This window comes from Erpetoichthys calabaricus, chromosome 4 (assembly GCF_900747795.2).
Source record: "Erpetoichthys calabaricus chromosome 4, fErpCal1.3, whole genome shotgun sequence".
Taxonomy (NCBI): domain Eukaryota; kingdom Metazoa; phylum Chordata; class Cladistia; order Polypteriformes; family Polypteridae; genus Erpetoichthys; species Erpetoichthys calabaricus.
Genome location: NC_041397.2, coordinates 115,659,768 through 115,679,206, shown reverse-complemented (window position 1 = coordinate 115,679,206; position 19,439 = coordinate 115,659,768). Strand labels below are relative to the sequence as shown.

General features: G+C 36.8%; 1 protein-coding gene across 17 annotated transcripts in view; it reads left to right on the top strand.

The window, feature by feature from the left end:
• Window positions 1-19,439, top strand: part of dmd (dystrophin) — a 2,688,357-nt gene that overhangs the window by 2,562,728 nt on the left and 106,190 nt on the right. For all 17 annotated transcript variants that reach the window (XM_051926236.1, XM_051926244.1, XM_051926242.1 and 14 more), the window contains 3 exons: window positions 6,346-6,547; window positions 10,855-10,940; window positions 16,399-16,556. In XM_051926236.1, coding sequence (XP_051782196.1) covers window positions 6,346-6,547; window positions 10,855-10,940; window positions 16,399-16,556 — 446 coding nt within the window. The remainder of the gene's footprint in view (window positions 1-6,345; window positions 6,548-10,854; window positions 10,941-16,398; window positions 16,557-19,439) is intronic.

Here is a 19,439-nt window from a genome sequence, read left to right as displayed (position 1 = left end):
TTGGGTGTGCTAATTCTTCTTGTAGAGTAGCAGTAAGCACTCATTTCTGTAAATGTCTCTATAAAGAAAACCGAAAGACAAAACGTCTGGAAACATCAGCAGATTGCTGGGCACTTTACTTGATTTATATGTTTATTGGAAAATGTTAAGACAGTTCAGCATCTAGAATCGCACACAAGGCAAAGGTAAAAATGGACTTTATACTTTCTTTTTATATAATTTTCTTTTCGGTTTGTCATTTCCCTGCGTACGTTTATTCTCTTTCTTCTTAATGTGTCATTTCTTTATAAATATGCTTCCAAATCAAGTATCCTGAAATGTTTAAATCTGTTCCACATTCCTGTACATTTACTACAGTTTCTCTTCCAGCCCCAGTTAAGTGACACTGCAACATAAACCCCTTAGATGTAGAGGGGGTCCAAAAACCAACTTCTCTAAGACAGGTTGCTTCTTCAGTATAGAAGTTCAGGCACATTTTTCATAATCACTGGTGCTGCCTTACAGATCCAGTATCATGCCAGTTTGTTTGTAAAGTTTGTATGTTTTCTCCATGTCTGTGTGGGCATTTATCTAGGTACTGTGTTTTCCAAGTTATTAGAATTAAAATAAGGATTCTTAATTGGCTTCCTGTGTGTTTGGTGTTAGGCTGAGGGAACCCCAAAATTGACTGGTGATTCCTTCCAGTCTTGGTCCCAGGCTAATATCTTGTGCTGTTGGCTGCCCTGAATTGGATTAGGCCTGTCTGACTTTGTTATGACAGCTCGACATATTTAGTAGCTTGAAATGGTACTTGAGCTTCTTTTCTTCTTCAAAGTAAAGTTTTCCACTCATCAGTTTCTTTTCTTCAGATGGCTGAGTTTTAATTCCATCTTTATCACTCTTTGTGTGAAGTGTGTAGCCCCTCAAAAGGGTCTCGCTCTAAGAAGTAATGCCCAGCCCCTAAATGGCAACCAAAAGCTACGTTGTTACGAGTGAATGGTGTATTTCATTTACTTTTACACAAAAGTAGCTGTCAACTAAGTCTAATCTTCTAAACAAGATTTGCCTTAGCACACAGTACATGGGTTGTGGATCTCATCACAGTTGTTTTTGTGTAGATAAACTTGTGGAACCTTAAGTATTTAAAGTTGGAAGGGATAATGCTTGGTCAGTTAATAATAAAACATGGTCTAACAGCTTCAATTATATTGGCAGAGCTATGGCAGACTTACTGCATCCAGAATTTCTAAACAATAATCTTCAATTTAACTTGCACTTTAGCCTAATAGATAGCAGTAATAATAACACTGGCACATGGGTGGCGCAGTAATAGCTCTGCTGCCTTGCAGTAAATAGACCAGGGTTCATGTACTGTGTAGAGTTTGCTTGTTCCCCCCATGTCTGTGTGGTTTACTCCCACAGTACAAAGACACACAGGTTAGGTGTACTGGTGACACTAAGTTGGCCCTAGTTTGTGTGTGTGTGTGTGGTTGTGTATGTGTTCAACCTGTGATGAACAGGTGCCTTGTCCAGGTTTTGTTCCTGCCTTATGCCTTTTGCTGTCTTGGAAAGGCTCCAACACCCTCTGTGACCCTGGTCTGGACTTAAGTAGATTAGAAAATAACAAATGACATGACACTAATAAGACTGATACCTTACTGTCCATCTTTAATTTGAATGCTCACTCTAGGTCTAGAGAGAGAACATAATATGTAACAAAATTCTCTATACTTATACTCCGTACTGTAGGTTTGTATTGTATGTATTGGTGGAAATTGAATCAGCTGGTACTTTGCTAATCAAATCTGAAAGGTTTCATTTACAATAATGTGATTTGCATGTATTCATAATAACCTTCTTTGCTTTGCATATGCACTGTTATCATGTATTTAATTTTCTTACTATTTCTTAGTAACATCAAATTAGAACCCAGTTTTGGTGAAAAAGTTTATACCAGTTTCCTTCTGCTCTTACAGGAATATATGTATGTATTTGTGTATGTATATATCGATATAAGCAAGACTATAAGCATGTCCTTTACTGAAATCACTCTCATCAGATAGCAAGACATGGACTAAGCCCACCAGTGATGGTTTTAGTTATTTTTTTTCTTTAGTCAGTTGTTTTATTAATGATAATAAAAGTAGGTATAATGCTGCTTCTGCTTAATGGAATGCAAAAACTACAGCTTTACTAGCTTATGGTACGTGGGTGGTGGAGAGACTCCCTGAATCCTATTTCTTCCATAATACCCTAATAGGTGCTGGCTGCAATTCTCTTGAATTTAGTTCATAAATTGTTCATCTTGGGCCGTCTTCAGTACTGTGCTGCAAAACTCTCCTTTGCAAGTGATGTAGCAGTTTTATTTATAGCATAGCTGAAAATTACTGAACAAATTTGAAAGATAAAAGGACTTACAGTCAGTGGCTACTTTATTACCTACCTTTGATCATTATTTTAGCCTCCTTAAAAAGCTAATCATATACGTGCAACTCAGTGTATACAGCATGCCGACCTGGTCAAGAGGATTAGTTGTTCGACCAAATATTTGATTGGGCAAGATATGTGATCTAAATGTGTTTAGCTTTGATATGATTGGTGTCATATGTCGATCCCAGCTGCCCTCCTGGGATTTTCACACACAACAGTCTCTAGAATTTACAGAGAAAAGTGTGATGAGGGGAAGACATCCTGTTAATGGCAGTGAGAAGTCAGAGGAGAATGACCAGAGTTCTTCAAGGTAATAGAAAGGTAACAGACACTTAAATAACAGGTGTTTACTCCAAATCATAGGACCTTGGAGTGGAAAGGCTACATCTGCAGAAGACCGTTCTGGTTTCCATTCCTGTCAAGTAAGAACAGGAAGATGAGGTTAATATGGGCAGGTGATTACCACAACAGGACTAAAGAAGATTGGAAAAATGTTTCCTTGTCTAAGATATCTAGATTTCTTCTGTAACAGGGTCAGAAATAGGCATAAATGTATTCATACTGTTTTCTATCAGTAGTACAGGCTTGTGGTGATACTGTAGCATAATCGTGTAATGCAAGGGTCATTCAATATATTTGACCAATTCTTCTAGAGCAAATACTCCATCTCCCCCAGACCTCTCCTTTGCATAAAAAGCTCACACACTTTAACAGGCACATTCCCTTATTTAGTACTGGATACACTCATCTAACCAAACACCCACTCATTCACTTTATACATATGTTAAATCAATTCAGACCTGTCAGATTTATATCTATGTAAAGCCACTCCACCCACAAATGACCCTACCTCCACAACATTATATTAGCCTCATAGGTTAGATTCAGAACAGGATTTACTGTATAAATATTACCGAAACAAAGATGTGATGGACATGAAATATCTACAACTATTGTGAAATGAAGCAGAATTAACTTTTCGTACTAAACAAAAAATACAGACTCAAAACAAAAATAAAATCACAAGTAAGCACTGATACAGAAACATTGAGAATTTACCTCAAACATTTGTTAAAAACTAAGAAAGGTGCTATCTTTATTAATTCCTGCGTTATTGAAGTACAGAATGTAATGATCATGAATTAGACGCATTACTGCTTGTGTTGCACTGAATTCACATGGCACAAGATTATTAACTGGATGTGTTCCTTTCATCCAAAAGTGATGGGAAGACTCAATTCAGATGTGGGGATGGTTTTGCTCCTTCCTTGTGGCCAGAGGAAACTTGTATACGGATCTGTAATTATTAATTTTAAGTTTAGAGAAGGGCGGCACAGTGGCGCAGTGGGTAGCGCTGCTGCCTCGCAGTTAGGAGACCCGGGTTCGCTTCCCTGGTCTTCCCTGTGTGGAGTTTGCATGTTCTCCCCATGTCTGCGTGGGTTTCCTCTGGGTATTCCGGTTTTCTCCCACAGTCCAAAGACATGCAGGTTAGGTGTATTGGCGATTCTAAATTGTCCCTAGTGTGTGCTTGGTGTGTGCATGCGCGCCTTGCGGTGGGCTGGCACCCTGCCCGGGGTTTGTTTCCTGCCTTGCACCCTGTGTTGGCTGGGATTGGCTCCAGCAGACCCCCGTGACCATGTAGTTAGGATATAGCAAGTTGGATAATGGATGGATGGAAGTTTAGAGAATGCTGTCTTGGCTCACCTTAAGCCTTAATACATATTGAGTGTTGATGTAACGCCACAGTCATACTTATTGTTTATGACTATGTGCATCCTTTTTGAAATTAATATTTCTTGCAGTAAATTTCACCATGTCCTAAGGTGGTTTCACGACTGTGACAGTGGCCTGCACATTCACTATATCAAAATCCTATAGGGTACCTTTGGGATGAGGTGGAACAGAATGTTCAAAGTATGAATGTGTGTCCATTAATATGAGTTGCAATGTCATATCCATCGATTCATTTTCTCAATGGCTTAATCAAAGTAAGCATTATAGAAATGGGAGCCAGGTCATTAGAAGCACAGCGGTGATCAAGCTCTGGATAGGGTACAAACCCATCATGAGGCACACAAATATACAGACCCTAACTCCAATCTATAGGTTTGTGATATGTGACCAAAAAAACAGAATACCCAGAGAATTAACGACTAAAAGTAGGAATGTGCAAACTACCCCCAGGAAGTGACTGGTCTATGATTCAGACTAATTTTCTTGGAAGTGTGAGGTAGCTCTGCTAACTACTATATCACCATGCTGCCCATAAATAAACTTGTGAGCCAATTTGAAATTATCTGCTCAATAAACCTCTAAAAGATTGCATAACACAGGTAGTAGAACACATGCGTCTTAGTCAAAACCAGCTGTGTTTCTTAGTAATTATATTATTAAGTTCGAATGACAACCTGTTTGGACTGCTACACATATTGTGTAAGAAAGATACACAATAAAGGTCACTTTGAAATCTGTGCAGAGCTTTTGAATGATGTTGTATTTATAATATCAAGTCAATGGATTCAATGTGATCTGTGATTTAAGAGTTTCTGTGAAAGAATTATAATTTGAACTACTGTTCCAACTGATTGTGCATTTCATATTGTTCAGGAATGCATTCTGTGACTATACGAAGGGATATTGTGTTCTTTTTAAGCTTATATATCGAATATTAAGACGCTAAAGATGTCTCGTGATCGCCACCTAGCAGTTATAAGGTTTAGTAGTATCACTCCTGCTGTGTTTTTAAGTGGTAATTTTTTCCACTTTATCCAACTGTAAATCTAAATGTACGAGCAGTCCATGAATGCACAGCTAGCTGAATAAATAGACCAGTGAAACCAAGTTCAGCTATTTTTGAAAGCATTCATCTGAAGAAGATTATTATGTAAATATACAATAGATATGTTATTTAACACTTTTGCTTTAGTTTTTAATGTTTGGATAGTAATTCAACAGTTTTCTGCAGCCTATTAAACTCTTTTCTTTTACAGATTTTGTATACTTATTCAAGCAGCCTAAATGCTCTATTATATTTTTAACTAACATGTAAAGCTAGACTTCCTGAAAGTACATTAAAGAGAAATTGAACAAAGACAGAAGAACAAAATTATGTTCAAGAAAAATAATGTCTAAAAGCTATAGGAATCATTGCAAAATACTGAATTACAAAGTTTAAAAATTAAATTTGAATGTGTAAAAACTAAATAAAAGGAACATAAAACTTGCAACCGTATCAGAAGGAATGGCTGGTAACAGGCTTGTGTCCTTTTTATCTTTTAGTTCTCCAAATAAGTTATAAAATGTGTATATAGCAGGTGTTGTATCTGAGGCAAGAAGTAAAGAGGTCAGAAATATGCAAATCTCAGTGCATTTATGTTTTGTCAATGAAATCTGAATTGTGTGCATTTTTCTTAATCAAATCCTTTACATTTTTAACAGGTTTAAGACATGTTTATAAACCTTCAAATGAAAATACTGAGATCTAAATCAAATGTTTATACTATTCAAATTTACCTATTTATTTGTTGTCACATTTTAAGAGTCATTTAATTGTGTGTTGGTATTTAAGACTATACTTCTGTAGCTGTAAGTGCTCTGCCTGTGCTATAAATACCAGTCGATAAGACTGAGGCAAATTTTTTTTTCACTCCACCCTAAACCACCCAAAAAAATGAATTACAAGATTTTTTTGAAATACTTCAAGAATATATAAATGTTTTCCATTGTATTGTACACTAAATACTTGTGCTGTTAATGCTTGATGATCTGTAGCAAGCATAATTCACTTTATAATTGATTCTGGGTAGATGCCTGTGTCAGAGCTGTACGATAACTAAATTATAAAGTATTGATTCTGTGTTTTCCAAGAAGAGTTCGATACACATTGCTACCAGTTTCTGTTTGGCATACCTACTTGTAATTTTGTTTGCTATACAGTGGATCTCTTGGGCCTGTCAGCAGCGTGTGATGCCTTTGACCAGCACAACCTCAAACAGAATGAGCAGCTTATGGACATCCTGCAGATAATTAACTGCTTGACCACAATCTATGACCGGCTGGAACAGGAGAACAACAACCTAGTGAATGTGCCCCTCTGTGTGGATATGTGCTTGAACTGGCTTCTAAATGTCTATGACACGTGAGTTTCAATTATACAGTCTTATTGAAAATTTAGGTTTTTCACATAAACATGAGCCAAAGGATTTATTAAACAAAAAGTGTTCTTATGTTCAGCGAATGTTACTTAATGTATAAAATGAGGTTCTCATTCATCCATGTTCCTTGTTTGAGTATTAGTGTTTATATGTTGTTCATATTAATTATTTTTGCTCAACCATTTTGAAGAGAAACTGTATTTTGATTGGCAATACTAAATTGGCCCTAATATGTGGTTGGTGTGTGTGTGCTCACCCTGCGATGGACGCATTGACCATATTTTGACACTGTATAACGTCTTGTTGCTGTGTATTATCTGCATATTTAGCAAAGATTTAATTTTCTTTATTAGTATTAAAAATGTTAAAGATGTATTGGAAGGAGGGCTAAGAACATCCAGTATCATGTATCCGATAGGATTTTAAATTGCTGTTAGTTTTGTACTGTTTTCCTATCAGATTTGATGAAAAACCACAAAAGTGAATGAATATTTTTAATATAAAAAATATAAAACATTTATTTTTTCTTCAATGGGAATTATATGAGCATTGCTTCAGCCAGTCCATCCCCAGTTTTACCTGCAAACAGCAATGTTTAGCAGACTTCATTCAAGGTTTGTAACAGTGCAAAAAAAAACATAGTGATGGTACACTAGCTAAAAGAATAACACACAAGTACAGAGTTGAATATAAAAAAAAAAGAAATTTAGAATAATTGTACTAAATCTTTCACTATTCTGTTGCTGATAACTATCATGAAGATTGGTGCTCTGGTTAAAGTCATATCAAACTTTGAAATTTGTGCACATATTTTGCATTTTTTCTTAGGGTCATTTTAAAAAATTTAGCCTAGTAAAAAAAAATCACTTCAGCTGCCTTTTTATATATACTGTATGACCCTGAAATAATAGGACCACATCTGTCCAGCAATCTTGCACAAGAATTCCATGCTTCATTAAGATTCATTCATGTCAGTTGTATGTGTACAGACGTAGCAATAGTTATTACTGTTTACAGAGCTACTTGCCACACCATTTTTTATTTTTTGTTCTTTATTTCGCCTTATACAATTTCTTGTATTAGGAATTTGTTAGTTTTCGCATACCCCTTGGGGTTAGAGTGCAGGTTCAGCCATTGTACAGACCCCCTGGAGCAATTACAGGTTAAGGGTCTTGCTCAAGGGCCCAGCAGAGTAGGATCTCTTTTGGCAGTGACAGGGATTTGAACCGGCAACCTTCTGGATACCAGCACAGATCTTTAGTCTTAGAGCCACCACTCCATTATTGGTATAGTTACACCATTATTGGTATAGTTACATTTGGTGTTTACCAATAGTTGTTGATATCCATATTACTAACCGAGAATGGCAAACCGGATATGGACGCAGGTACATGGCATGCCCATGGACGCAGGAGACATAGTGTGCAGGCGCCGACAGCTCAACTAACGGAAATACGAAATAAAGCAACTAGCACAGACAATACGGAACCCTAACCGTCCACACCACATAGCATAGTCAAACCCGACATAGTACAGAAAGTTCCGGGCGCCTACAACGCGCGTCCAACACACCGCAGGCAGACCCCCGAGATGGTACAGAAGCCCCAGAGATAAAATACGAAACATTCGAAATAAAGCAACGAGCACAGACAATACGGAACCCTAACCATCCACACCACACAGCATAGTCAAACCCGACATAGTACGGAAGGTTCCGGGTGCCTACAACACGCGTCCAACACACTGCAGGCAGACCCCCGAGATGGTACAAAAGCCCCAGAAATACGGACTCCACAGCATATGTGAATCGTGGAACACGACATTCTTGCAAGACACGCCTTACTTACAAAGGATATCATATAAGAGCTCAACCATCAAAAAAACACTCAGTCGTGTAGTACACACAGATCATGTGCTCTCAGCACATATAAAGCGTATAAGGACAATACGGCGAGTAGAAACCCAAAGGCGTTGGAGACAAAAAAAGGCAGATAAGAGATTATGAAAGCAGTGGAATTCGAAAGGCTCCAACAAACGATGGCACGATACACATGCAGAGAAAGGTACAGAATATGAAAGCAGTAAACTCCAAAAGTATTGTAGCGTCCCAGCCAGGTTGAGGGCTGTTTGGTTTTAAATGACTGTTAGGTCCGATGGAGGGAGGGCGGAGTACAGCACGGAAGACTGATAGTGGGGTATTGATTGATGCAGTAATGGGGGGCGTTGGAGAGGGTGCTAGAAAGTTGTGTTTGGGGTTAGGAAGTCGTCCACAGCATATGTGAATCATCACATCACAGTAATACAATAATATGAGTACTCACAAACAAACGCAAGAGGCCTCGGCGTCCCACCCCACAGTCAAATCTCACAATGTACGGTGTCTCGAGACGTCCACAAACCACAGCATAGTCGAAGCCTTGGCGTCCCGCCCCACAGTCAAATCTCACAAAGTACGGAGTCCCGAGACGTCCACAAACCACAGCATAGTCAAATCCACCACGCCTCACGGCTCAAAAGAAAACGAGCTCAACTGACGTAAATAAGCGCCTAACGTAAATAAGAAATGAGGCAACGCGCCCATAGGTGACGACACAGACACACAAAAAAGAAGATTCAGCCCCCCGCCCCAGAATGAAACGTGAAAAAAGCAGATAAGAGATTATGAAAGCGGTGGAATTCGAAAGGCTCCAACAAACGATGGCGCGATACACATGCAGACGAAGGTACAGAATATGAAAGCAGTAAACACCAAAAGTATTGTAGCGTCCCAGCCAGGTTGAGGGCTGCTTGGTTTTATGTGACTGTTAGATCCGATAGAGGGAGGGCGGAGTACAGCACGGAAGACTGATAGCGGGGTATTGATTGATGCGGTAAGGGGGGGGGCGATGGAGAGCGTGCTAGAAAGTTGTGTTTGGGGTTAGGAAGTCGCAATTGTTCAAGTAAAACATTTATGACACTTTATCATGTCATTCGCTACAATATCAAAGAAAAGATAGAAAAGATCGCATTACCGCAAACAAAAGGTGATTAATCATCAGAGCCAGGTGTAATTGAAAATATAGCAGGACAAATTAGGGTCATAAATAAAAGGCAAAGAGTAAACAACAAAGTCTTTTCGCATTTGCATCATTCAATGCACAAAACGTGGATTTACACAATGATGGACCATACGCTATGAGAATCTGAATAAGTCACATTATTTATTAGAGAAACAGAAACAATATTCACTTATTGTCACAACGTGTCTCCAAACAAAATAGTTTTTAATGAAGCTTTAAAGTAAAAGTGCAAATAATGAAATTGAAACAATTCCAAAGAAAAAAAAATGTACATTGTATATCAGATTAGCCAAACACGGGGGTTGGCGAGCGAAGCGAGCAGGGGGCGAAGCCCCCTAGTATCATATATGTGATTAACCATATAGAAAAATTCTGTTGTGTTGGTCAAGAGTTGTTTAGAATGTTAAGGTCAATTACATTTATACAGTTTGTTCTTTGACACTGCTATTGATCATATTAATGTACATGATAAATTATTGGAATGAACAAATATGACAAGGTAAATGCTTTAACTAATGACTTAATTTATTTGCTTATTATCCTAGTTATTAAATAACCTTATTTATTTGAAGATGGTAAAACATTTATATTCATTCAGGAAATATTTTAAGCGATTTCTTCCTAATATAGCGCTCACCAAACTAGCACACTGAATTTTTTACATGTTCTACAGACAATCTCTTAATATAATAGACATGTTTAATGTAACTTAGGCATTTTTCTGCAATTTAATAGGAGCAAATTATTTAAACATTAAGGAGTCAGCAAGTGCACAAGTTAACTAGGAAATCAAAGTATTCTTTCTTTTTGCATCATTATCAAGACATTCTCTGGATGAATGCAAGGAGGGAAATTGCATCGTGTGTACTAATCAGCTTGATTTACCAGAAGCACCTGCATCTTCTGCAGTGGAATGTAATGGAGATCACAGTGTAGAACTGCACAATCCATTAATTTCTACTTTGTTTACAAGAGGCCATTCTGTGCTGCACCCATGCATGACAGAGGCCATTCTCTGCCTAATTAATGTGCTGTATACTGTATGAGTAATTGAGTAGCTACAACACAAACCATCACCCTACTGAAAAAAAAACTGTTGAAAATCCTGTCTACTTTTAAAATAATTGATATTTTGGGTGAGTCATTTTCTGTATAGTAATACAGTTAAACAGTATTTGTAGTAATGTAAAAGAATAATGAACTAATACAGTATACTGTCATTTTGATAACAGAGGCAGAACTGGCAAGATTCGCATACTGTCATTCAAGACGGGCATTGTTTCCCTATGTAAGGCACATCTGGAAGACAAATACAGATGTAAGTAGAATCTTGTTTCAGTACTCATGCATGAAAGACTATTTGTTCTTGTTTACATTATGGTCAGTTTCCTATAAATAATGAAGCCAGAGGAATATGGTTCATCTTTATTGTGTTACTAATTTGAACTCTGTTGTTACCTCTTAAGAACAAAGTAGCTTCCTATGTCATCACAGCTAAGGTATCGCTGAAGGCCTTGTGCTTGCCGCACTTCTTTTTTGAATCTCCTTGTTTCCTCTGGGTCATCTGACTAACCAACACAACCCTACTGTTTCTTGTCTGCAGTAACAAGATATAGCACTAAAGTCACTCCTTGAGGCACCTCAGTCTTGGACAAGTTCACTGCCTGAATCAATCATGTCATTGCTTGGATGATGTCAAACTACCTGCAACTGAGTGCCAGTAAAATGTTAATGCTTCTCTTGTAGATTCTGTGGCATAGCTCAGCTTTATCTTATAATCTCGGCTCTTGCCAGTTGCTTCCATCTTTTCATGTGTCCAGCCTTGCAGTTATACTTGACAGCTACCTGATATTTTTCTGTTACATGTCACCTCTACTTACAAAATCATTCTGTCATTCACAAGGCATTGCCCATCTTAACATCACCATTTCAGATACAGAAGTACTTTTATTACTACTGATTAAATCATCTGTTGTCATCTTACAACAAGTTCTAATATGCTTCATTTTGTTTAAAACACAGAAACTACATAAGCTGGAATGGCTTCCTGTCTGTTTCACATTATTTGATCCAACAATTAAATGCACAGCCATTTTGTGTGACCTTCTGTTTGTTGTTTTGTTTTTCCTAGTAAAGTTTGTTTTTGTGTTTGCATGATAATCAGGGTAATATGAAATGCTAATAATTAAAGCAATGTTTATATCATACAGAACATAAATTTATAACTGATTTCATTAAATTACTGTTTTAATCACTGTCTATTACTATTTGAAATATTCAAAAAATGTCTTTTTAAGAAATGCATTCCATTTTCCCTATTACTTAAAAATATTGTATGTGGCTATTTCTGTTGTATTTGATCAGTAATTTAGCCTTCTGCTTTCCCTTCAGTTTTCAACTCTTTGTGAAATGTCTATTGCCCAGATTTAATGGTGAACTGATTTTTTGTTAAATTCAAAAACATTATTATTATTTTATTAACTAATATGTTGCTGTTCAGAGCTGCAATGATTTTGTATCTAAGGGCTGGGTCACACTACCCGATTTCAGCCCAAATTTTCCTCTTACAGTCAAAAGTTTGAGATATATGACAAAAACCCTGTGCATTTTAAAGTTATCCTCATAAAATCTTGTGTTTTGAGCTGAGATAAGCAAAGTACCAAGAACAGCAATGAACAATAGGAATTCAAGTGCAAGGGAAAACTAGGTAATGAGGTAGGATCAACAGCAAAATTATATTGAAAAAGCTCTCTCCATGGCCTTCGTGGACACAACTAATAGAGGAGAATAATGGCAAGGGCACAAATGCCTGTTTGACATGACTTCCAAAAATGATCATATCTGGTTCTTCTGGCTCCATTTTTACAAATGTGTTCCATGATGTAATTAAGTTATCTTTATTTTATTTTTTTCAGGTAAAAATGCTCACCAGCTTTTGATTGTATAGTGTGTATATTTTTATGTTATGAAGATGACAGATTACTGAAAAATGTTGTTTAATCTGAACAGTACAGTGATTTTGAGATTTTTTGGGAGTCTTGTACTATGGGTTTGCTCTTAAAGAGACCTTAGTAGTCTGAGAGTAGTCATTTAGTACTTACAGTATGTAAAAAAAAAAAAGGAAAGCCTACAGTATTGTGACTATAAAAATATTTATTGTATTGGAGGTAATAACAATAATTTGAAATTAATTGAAAAATTCATCAGATTACCAGCTCCATAAATTATTTCCAGTTCTATAAATTATTTCAGGTATTTAGATTAATATACACAGAAAGCCAGGTTCTTCATCACAGGAATCTCAGTTCACCAACTTCAGTGCACAAAAACCCAAGAATTACAATGAATCAATTCTAAATATTGTGATGGTAGTGAATAAACTCATTCATTTATGTAAGCTACAGCTTTGATATTGTCAGTAAAGCTGCTAACAGTTAAGCTCTTTATTTAAGTTTTGTTGCTTCAACACTGTTTTTAATTAACATATCTAGTGTTTAAGAGTATCATTTCAGTAATGTAGAACTTCAGCTGCTAAGTTCATTACAGCAGAAAAAAAAACATTAGGGATAAAAAAAGCTTTGCATTGGTATTCTTTTTAAGTTTTTTTTTTTTTCATTTTTAAACTCTGACAAGTGGCCCTAGAGATTAATTATTTTGATTTTGTTTACTCATTCATGAGAGTTTATTTGTTAAGCAAAAATACAGTATTTAATTTAGAATGTAACACTTTATGAAATACCCAAAATCATTTTAAGAAGTAGTATGTTGCTATGCTCTAACTCTCGGCGCTTACCATCATCCTGCAGTTCTGCACTTCATTGACATGAGAAATTTCCTTAGTTGTATCTCGTTGCAGTCTGTGAAATCAGAATATCTAAAAGATTTATTACTTATGTTTTGAAGAAACAGCATAATGTTTGCATATTTGTGTACAAATATTTTTTTCTTTCTATCCAAAAATTTGCTTTCATTTATTTTTATTGTGTTTAAACTGGCCTTTTGGTGAGCTTAGAGAAAGCAAAGGCCTGAAATCAGCTGGTTCTATTTATGATCTAGTAAAATAAATTAAGATGTAAATATACTTGATTCGATTTTGTAGTGACACTTACAACAAAAGGGCACATATTGCTATTGAAAAATGTCGAAGTATTTTGTTATTACTTACTGACTTAGAGCTGAAATAGTTCTTTTACTGTAACTTTCTTAGAACCCACTTAATTAAGTTCAGGGTAATGAAGGAAACTGGTAACTGTCCATGCACCATCAAAAGCAAGGTAAAAACCAGTCCTGGTCAGGGTACCAGTCCATCACAGGGCCCACTAACACACACCCACACTTGTACTTGGACAAAGCCAGTTTAGGATTTGCAGGCTTACCCAACATTCTCATTTTAGGTGTGGGAGGAACACTGAAGTACCTGCCAAAAATCCCACACAGAGGTGGAGAAAATGTGTAACTCAATACAGCAGGGGTCCCCAACTCCGGTCCTGGAGGGCCCCAATGACTGCAGGTTTTCATTCTAACCCTTTTCTTAATTAGTGACCTGTTTTTGCTCCTAATTAGCTTATTTTGAATTAATTCTATTTGATTTGCTCATGAAGACTCAGACTGCTTGTTTCGTTTTCCTTAATTAGCAGCCAAATAGTGATGAGATACAAAATGAGCCAAAACCCGACCAGCAAAACATGACCAATGTTGTTGATCATACAATATCTGAAAATAAAGGAAGGTGAAGGTCTCAGGAATGTTGATCTACTCAGGATCCCAAAACTTTTTAACAGTTCTCTTAGAAAACAGAAAATCGACAATTTCAGAAATGTCTGCTATTGCACAATGAGAGCAGCAACAAGCTGTGGAATTAAAGAACGGGTTTAATTAACAACAAGAACCGGCGCCTAATTAAGCAACTGGTTGGAGTGAATTTGGTTGGAATTTGAGGCCCTGATTTAGTTGGCCTTCTGTTGGCTCATTCACTTCATGTTTCATTTCTGTTTGGTTGCCATTTAAGGAAGGAAATTAAGAAATTCAGAGGAGTGATGAAGAAATACAGGGGAGAAAATCTTACATTAATTCAAAAGAAGTTAATTAGCAGCAAAAATAGGTCACTAATTAAGAAAAGAGATAAAATGAAAACCTGTAGCCACTGGGGCCCTCCAGGACCGGAGTTAGGGACCCCTGCAATACAGAGTCTGACTGGACTCCGCATTCAATCCTAGAATGCTGGGCCCATGAAACAGCAGTTCTAACCACTGTGCAGCCTATAACTCTAAATTAAAATTTCATTTAATTGCAAGAACAGGCCTGTCATTGAGCAGAGACAAGAACAGATGGTAAGGCATCATGATGCCTTTTATATCTTGTCACTTTCATTGTTTTTGTATTTTCTTCAGTATTCACACTAAAAAGTAACCCCTGATTGTGACACTGTATCAATCATTGTGTTTGTTTAAACCTGTATTGAAAATAAATTCAATAAGTATTTACACAAACTTCTTGTCTGCAGCTCATTTCACTGAGGAGATACACTTTCGCTGTAACATCTGTGTCACTAGCAGTGGTCCATTTTGTAAATTCAGTATTAAACAATGGACCTATTGCCAATCTAAAAATCTTATTTACTGCATTTCTTACTAGAATTGTTCAGCCATCTATATAGATCAAACAGGGAGACGGTTTGGAGACCAATTCAGGGAGCTCATTTGAGCTGTTAAGATGAAAGACCTTACAAAGCCTATTGTAGAACACTTCACATCCCTTGAGCATAGCCACACTGATCTGTTTGTGTTCTTTCACAATGCTTCAAAGACACTTCTTAAAGAAAAACAGAAGCATAGCTGATTTTCAGCATGGGATCACATATGATGATCGAGTGACTTTTTAATTTCTCCCTTCTTCTTCTCTAATGGCAGCTTTTTCACACCTACTCTCACCTTTTTACCATTTTATTTGCCCTGGATTTATCCTCCCTCCTATATGCATTACCTGCATTTTTCTTTTCAGTTGCACACCTGATGAAGACTATGCTGCCGCAACACTGTGTTTTTAACTTTCCTTCATCTTCAGTATAGAAATAACCCTTAACTTTTTTTTCCTTTGCAGATGTAGCCCTATGGTAACTCCGTAAATAATAAATTGTTGTATGCAAGGCACCCCAGTTCACACTCTATTTTCTACCTCAAAATCTGGCTACTAGTAAATAAGCTTACGTGAGCTATCAACCCCTATACATTATGTATTTCATTATTTATTTATTTTTAAAGAATTAAACGGATCTGTAGTAAGACTTACCTCAGCCTGAATCTCTCATTGAAGAGAGAAGAAATTGAATTAAAGTAACATCAAATTTACGTGTGAAATAAAATTGGAGGATTTTGACCTAAACCTTGCCTGTTGACCTGTGACTAACACTTATTCCCATGGCATTTATAAATCTGTTGTTTTGGCCTTTAACCCACAGAACAATTTAAAAAAATTACAAGTGTTTTCATTAAGCATGATCTTGAAATCTGAGTTTTGTGAGTTAAATACTATTGTCTAAAGTGACATTTTACATTGCTGTAAAAACTTTCTTGGCCACTTTTATCAGAAGAAATATTAAGCATGATAAATATTGTATATGAAAAAATAAGCTTCTGCTACTTGTATCTAGAACTTGTTTTTCTCTTCAAGAATGTGATATTGTATTTGGTTTATCCAGCACAGTGGGCATAATAGCAGTGGAAAAATCATGGCCAAGGAGGCATTGCCACCTTTTTAATTTTCTTTCTCATTTTCAGACCTGTTCAAGCAGGTGGCCAGTCCCACTGGATTCTGTGATCAGAGAAGACTCGGCCTTCTCTTGCATGATTCCATCCAGATTCCACGTCAGCTTGGAGAGGTAGCATCCTTTGGTGGCAGTAACATTGAGCCCAGTGTCAGAAGTTGCTTTCAGTTTGTAAGTTTCTCACACATTATTGCAAATTATTATTATTTTTCCTCATTATGATAGTGGTTTATTAAAGACAACTTTCACATGTGAAATAGTATCCTTAACATTGTTTAATTTTATGTACATACATTTCACTGTATGTTAAGAACTATTAGTCTAAAATCTCATTCTGTTTTTGTTAAAATCTAGATGATTGGGCCTTTTGATTTTCATTATATTTAGCATAAATTATCTGTGGGTTATTTGATTTTAAAAATTAGTCTGCTTTGAACTCAAATGTATGATGGAAATCGTGGTAAGCATCTATATTCTATGCAATTTATAATGAGCATGTTTCAAAATCATCAGAAAAGTCGTTTTTTACAAAAAAATAATACCCATCTCACAAAACAGGCTGTTTTACTTGCATCAGTAAGAAAATGTATCCCTCATGAGATCGACACATCTTCATGTGTCTGTTTGTAGGCTACAGATACCATGTGGGAGGGATAAGGTGCAGCAGGCACAAATTGTTAGCCCAATGTCAGTTAAACTATTATATTTTTGTGTCACCTGTTTTACTGTTATTGGGATGGCTGGTGATACCAATAGGCAGTAGCATCAGTTTGGAAAGGCCCTCTGATCATTAGAAACTGACTTTGATTGGTAGTACAGGAACCTCACAATTTAAATTTAATATGTAAATTATAGGAAATAAGATGAACAACATTTGGATGTCAGAAGAATTTTTTTTTTTAAAACAAGTGTAGAGTTTGGTCAAACGTGTGGTAGTGAGTTCTTTTGCTGTCTTTTCCCAGTATAATTGTGTGAATCTACAAAAAGAAAGAACTGCTGCAGTGTTTTATACAGTGTTTGATCATAGTTTCTGTATTGTTCAGGTGGTAAGTTAGCTGTAATAATTTATGCTATGCTTATAGAGAAAAAAAAAATTCTTATAGGACTCCACGCTCTATGAGTGCATACTGTATGAAAACATTTAGCCGTGATATTAGCAGAGCTAGAATGTGGTCTTTATTGCTGAGATCACAGACTGCTATATGTGTATCATGTTTTTTAATCAGACAAAGAGTGAATGCACATTATCTTGAACACATCTACTGAATGTTTAAATAGATACGGAAATGATACATGTGTTGATGACTTCTTGTTCTTTTCATTTTACTTTGACTTGGCATTCACATACCTGTAAACAGAAAAAATGTAAACATTTTCACTTTTATAGCAGCCAGTATTGGTCTTTTTGTGTCAAATGAAGAAAAAAATGGTACATTCTTTAATCAGAAAAATAATTTATTTAGGGATTCCTTCAGAACTCAAGATAAAAAACAAACTAAAACATGATAATTCATTTCAGGCTTCAATGATTTATTGAATCATGTTACTATCTTTGGGCATTCTGTTAAAAATTCAGACTGGCTGCGTACTCTGTTTAATTACAGCTTCCTTTAAGTCAATGGGCAATCTTCTTCATGCTGTCTTTTGTCAGTATTTGGATTTCTCAAGTTAAGCTTTTTTTTTTTAAATCTATACATATTAATAAAAGGCAAAGCCCTCACTGACTCACTGACTGACTGACTGACTGACTGACTCATCACTAATTCTCGAACTTCCCGTGTAGGTGGAAGGCTGAAATTTGGCAGGCTCATTCCTTACAGCTTACTTACAAAAGTTAGGCAGGTTTCATTTCGAAATTCTACGCGTAATGGTCATAACTGGAACATGTTTTTTGTCTATATACTCCAATGGAGGAGGCGGAGTCACGTATCGCATCATCACGCCTCCTACGTAATCACGTGAACTAAAAACAAGGAAGAGATTTACAGCACGAGTCAAACGCGGGAACGAAGGTAAATGACGTTAATTTTTGAGTGTCTTTTAATACTGTGTAAGCATACATATTAACACATGTGCAATTAAATGTGTGCATTTACGGGGTGATTTCTCAGGCTTAAAAGCTCGCCTTTTCTCAAACGCGGGAACAAAGGTAAATGACGTTGTTCACTGTCTTTTAATACTGTGTAAGCATACATATTAACACATGTGCAATTAAACGTGTGCATTTACGAGGTGATTTCTCAGGCTTAAAAGCTCGCCTTTTACTAAAAAGGTAAATGCAAAACTATTTTCAATCATTCTATGATCTGCTTCTCACAACTGAAGGCACCGTGGCTGATGTTACGTCACTTGATGGCCAACCATAAGCGTTACCTGGTAGGTAACCAGCCACTCACTTCACTCCCTTACGGGAATCGAACCTCTGAGGTTTTCTTTTGTTCTTAATTAAAATTTAAAAGCAATACTTCACCACTGCTAAGCCCCTCTAGCGCTGACGTCCGAGGTTCGATTACCGTAAGCAAGTGCAGTGAGTGTGTACGCCTGATGAGCCAAGAATAAGGGGGAAAGACATGTCGCGTACTCTTTGCATTATTTGACAGTAAACTATTTTCAACCATTCTATGATCTGCTTCTCACAACTGAAGGCACCATGGCTGATATTACCTCACTTGCTGGCCAACCATAAGCGTTACCTGGTAGGTAACCAGCCACTCACTTCACTCCCTTATGGGAATCGAACCTCGGACGTCAGCGCTACAGGCAAAGCCCCTAAAATTGCGCCACGGCGTGTGGTTCGTTTATTTGACAACATGTAGATCGGGGTAATTACATTCACGGCATTCGTAGTCTGATTCACAATCTGATTGTATGGGTGGTTACCTACCAGGTAACGCTTATAGTTGGCCACCAAGTCAGGTCGAAGTGATCACTCGAGTGAAGGCAGCTTCACAAAAAAACAGATCCTTAACAAACTGTTATTAGTATATTTTCCCTCAATTTAAAAAGGCTTTCTTTTCTTCTTAATAAAAATTTAAAAGCGGTACTTCGCCGGTG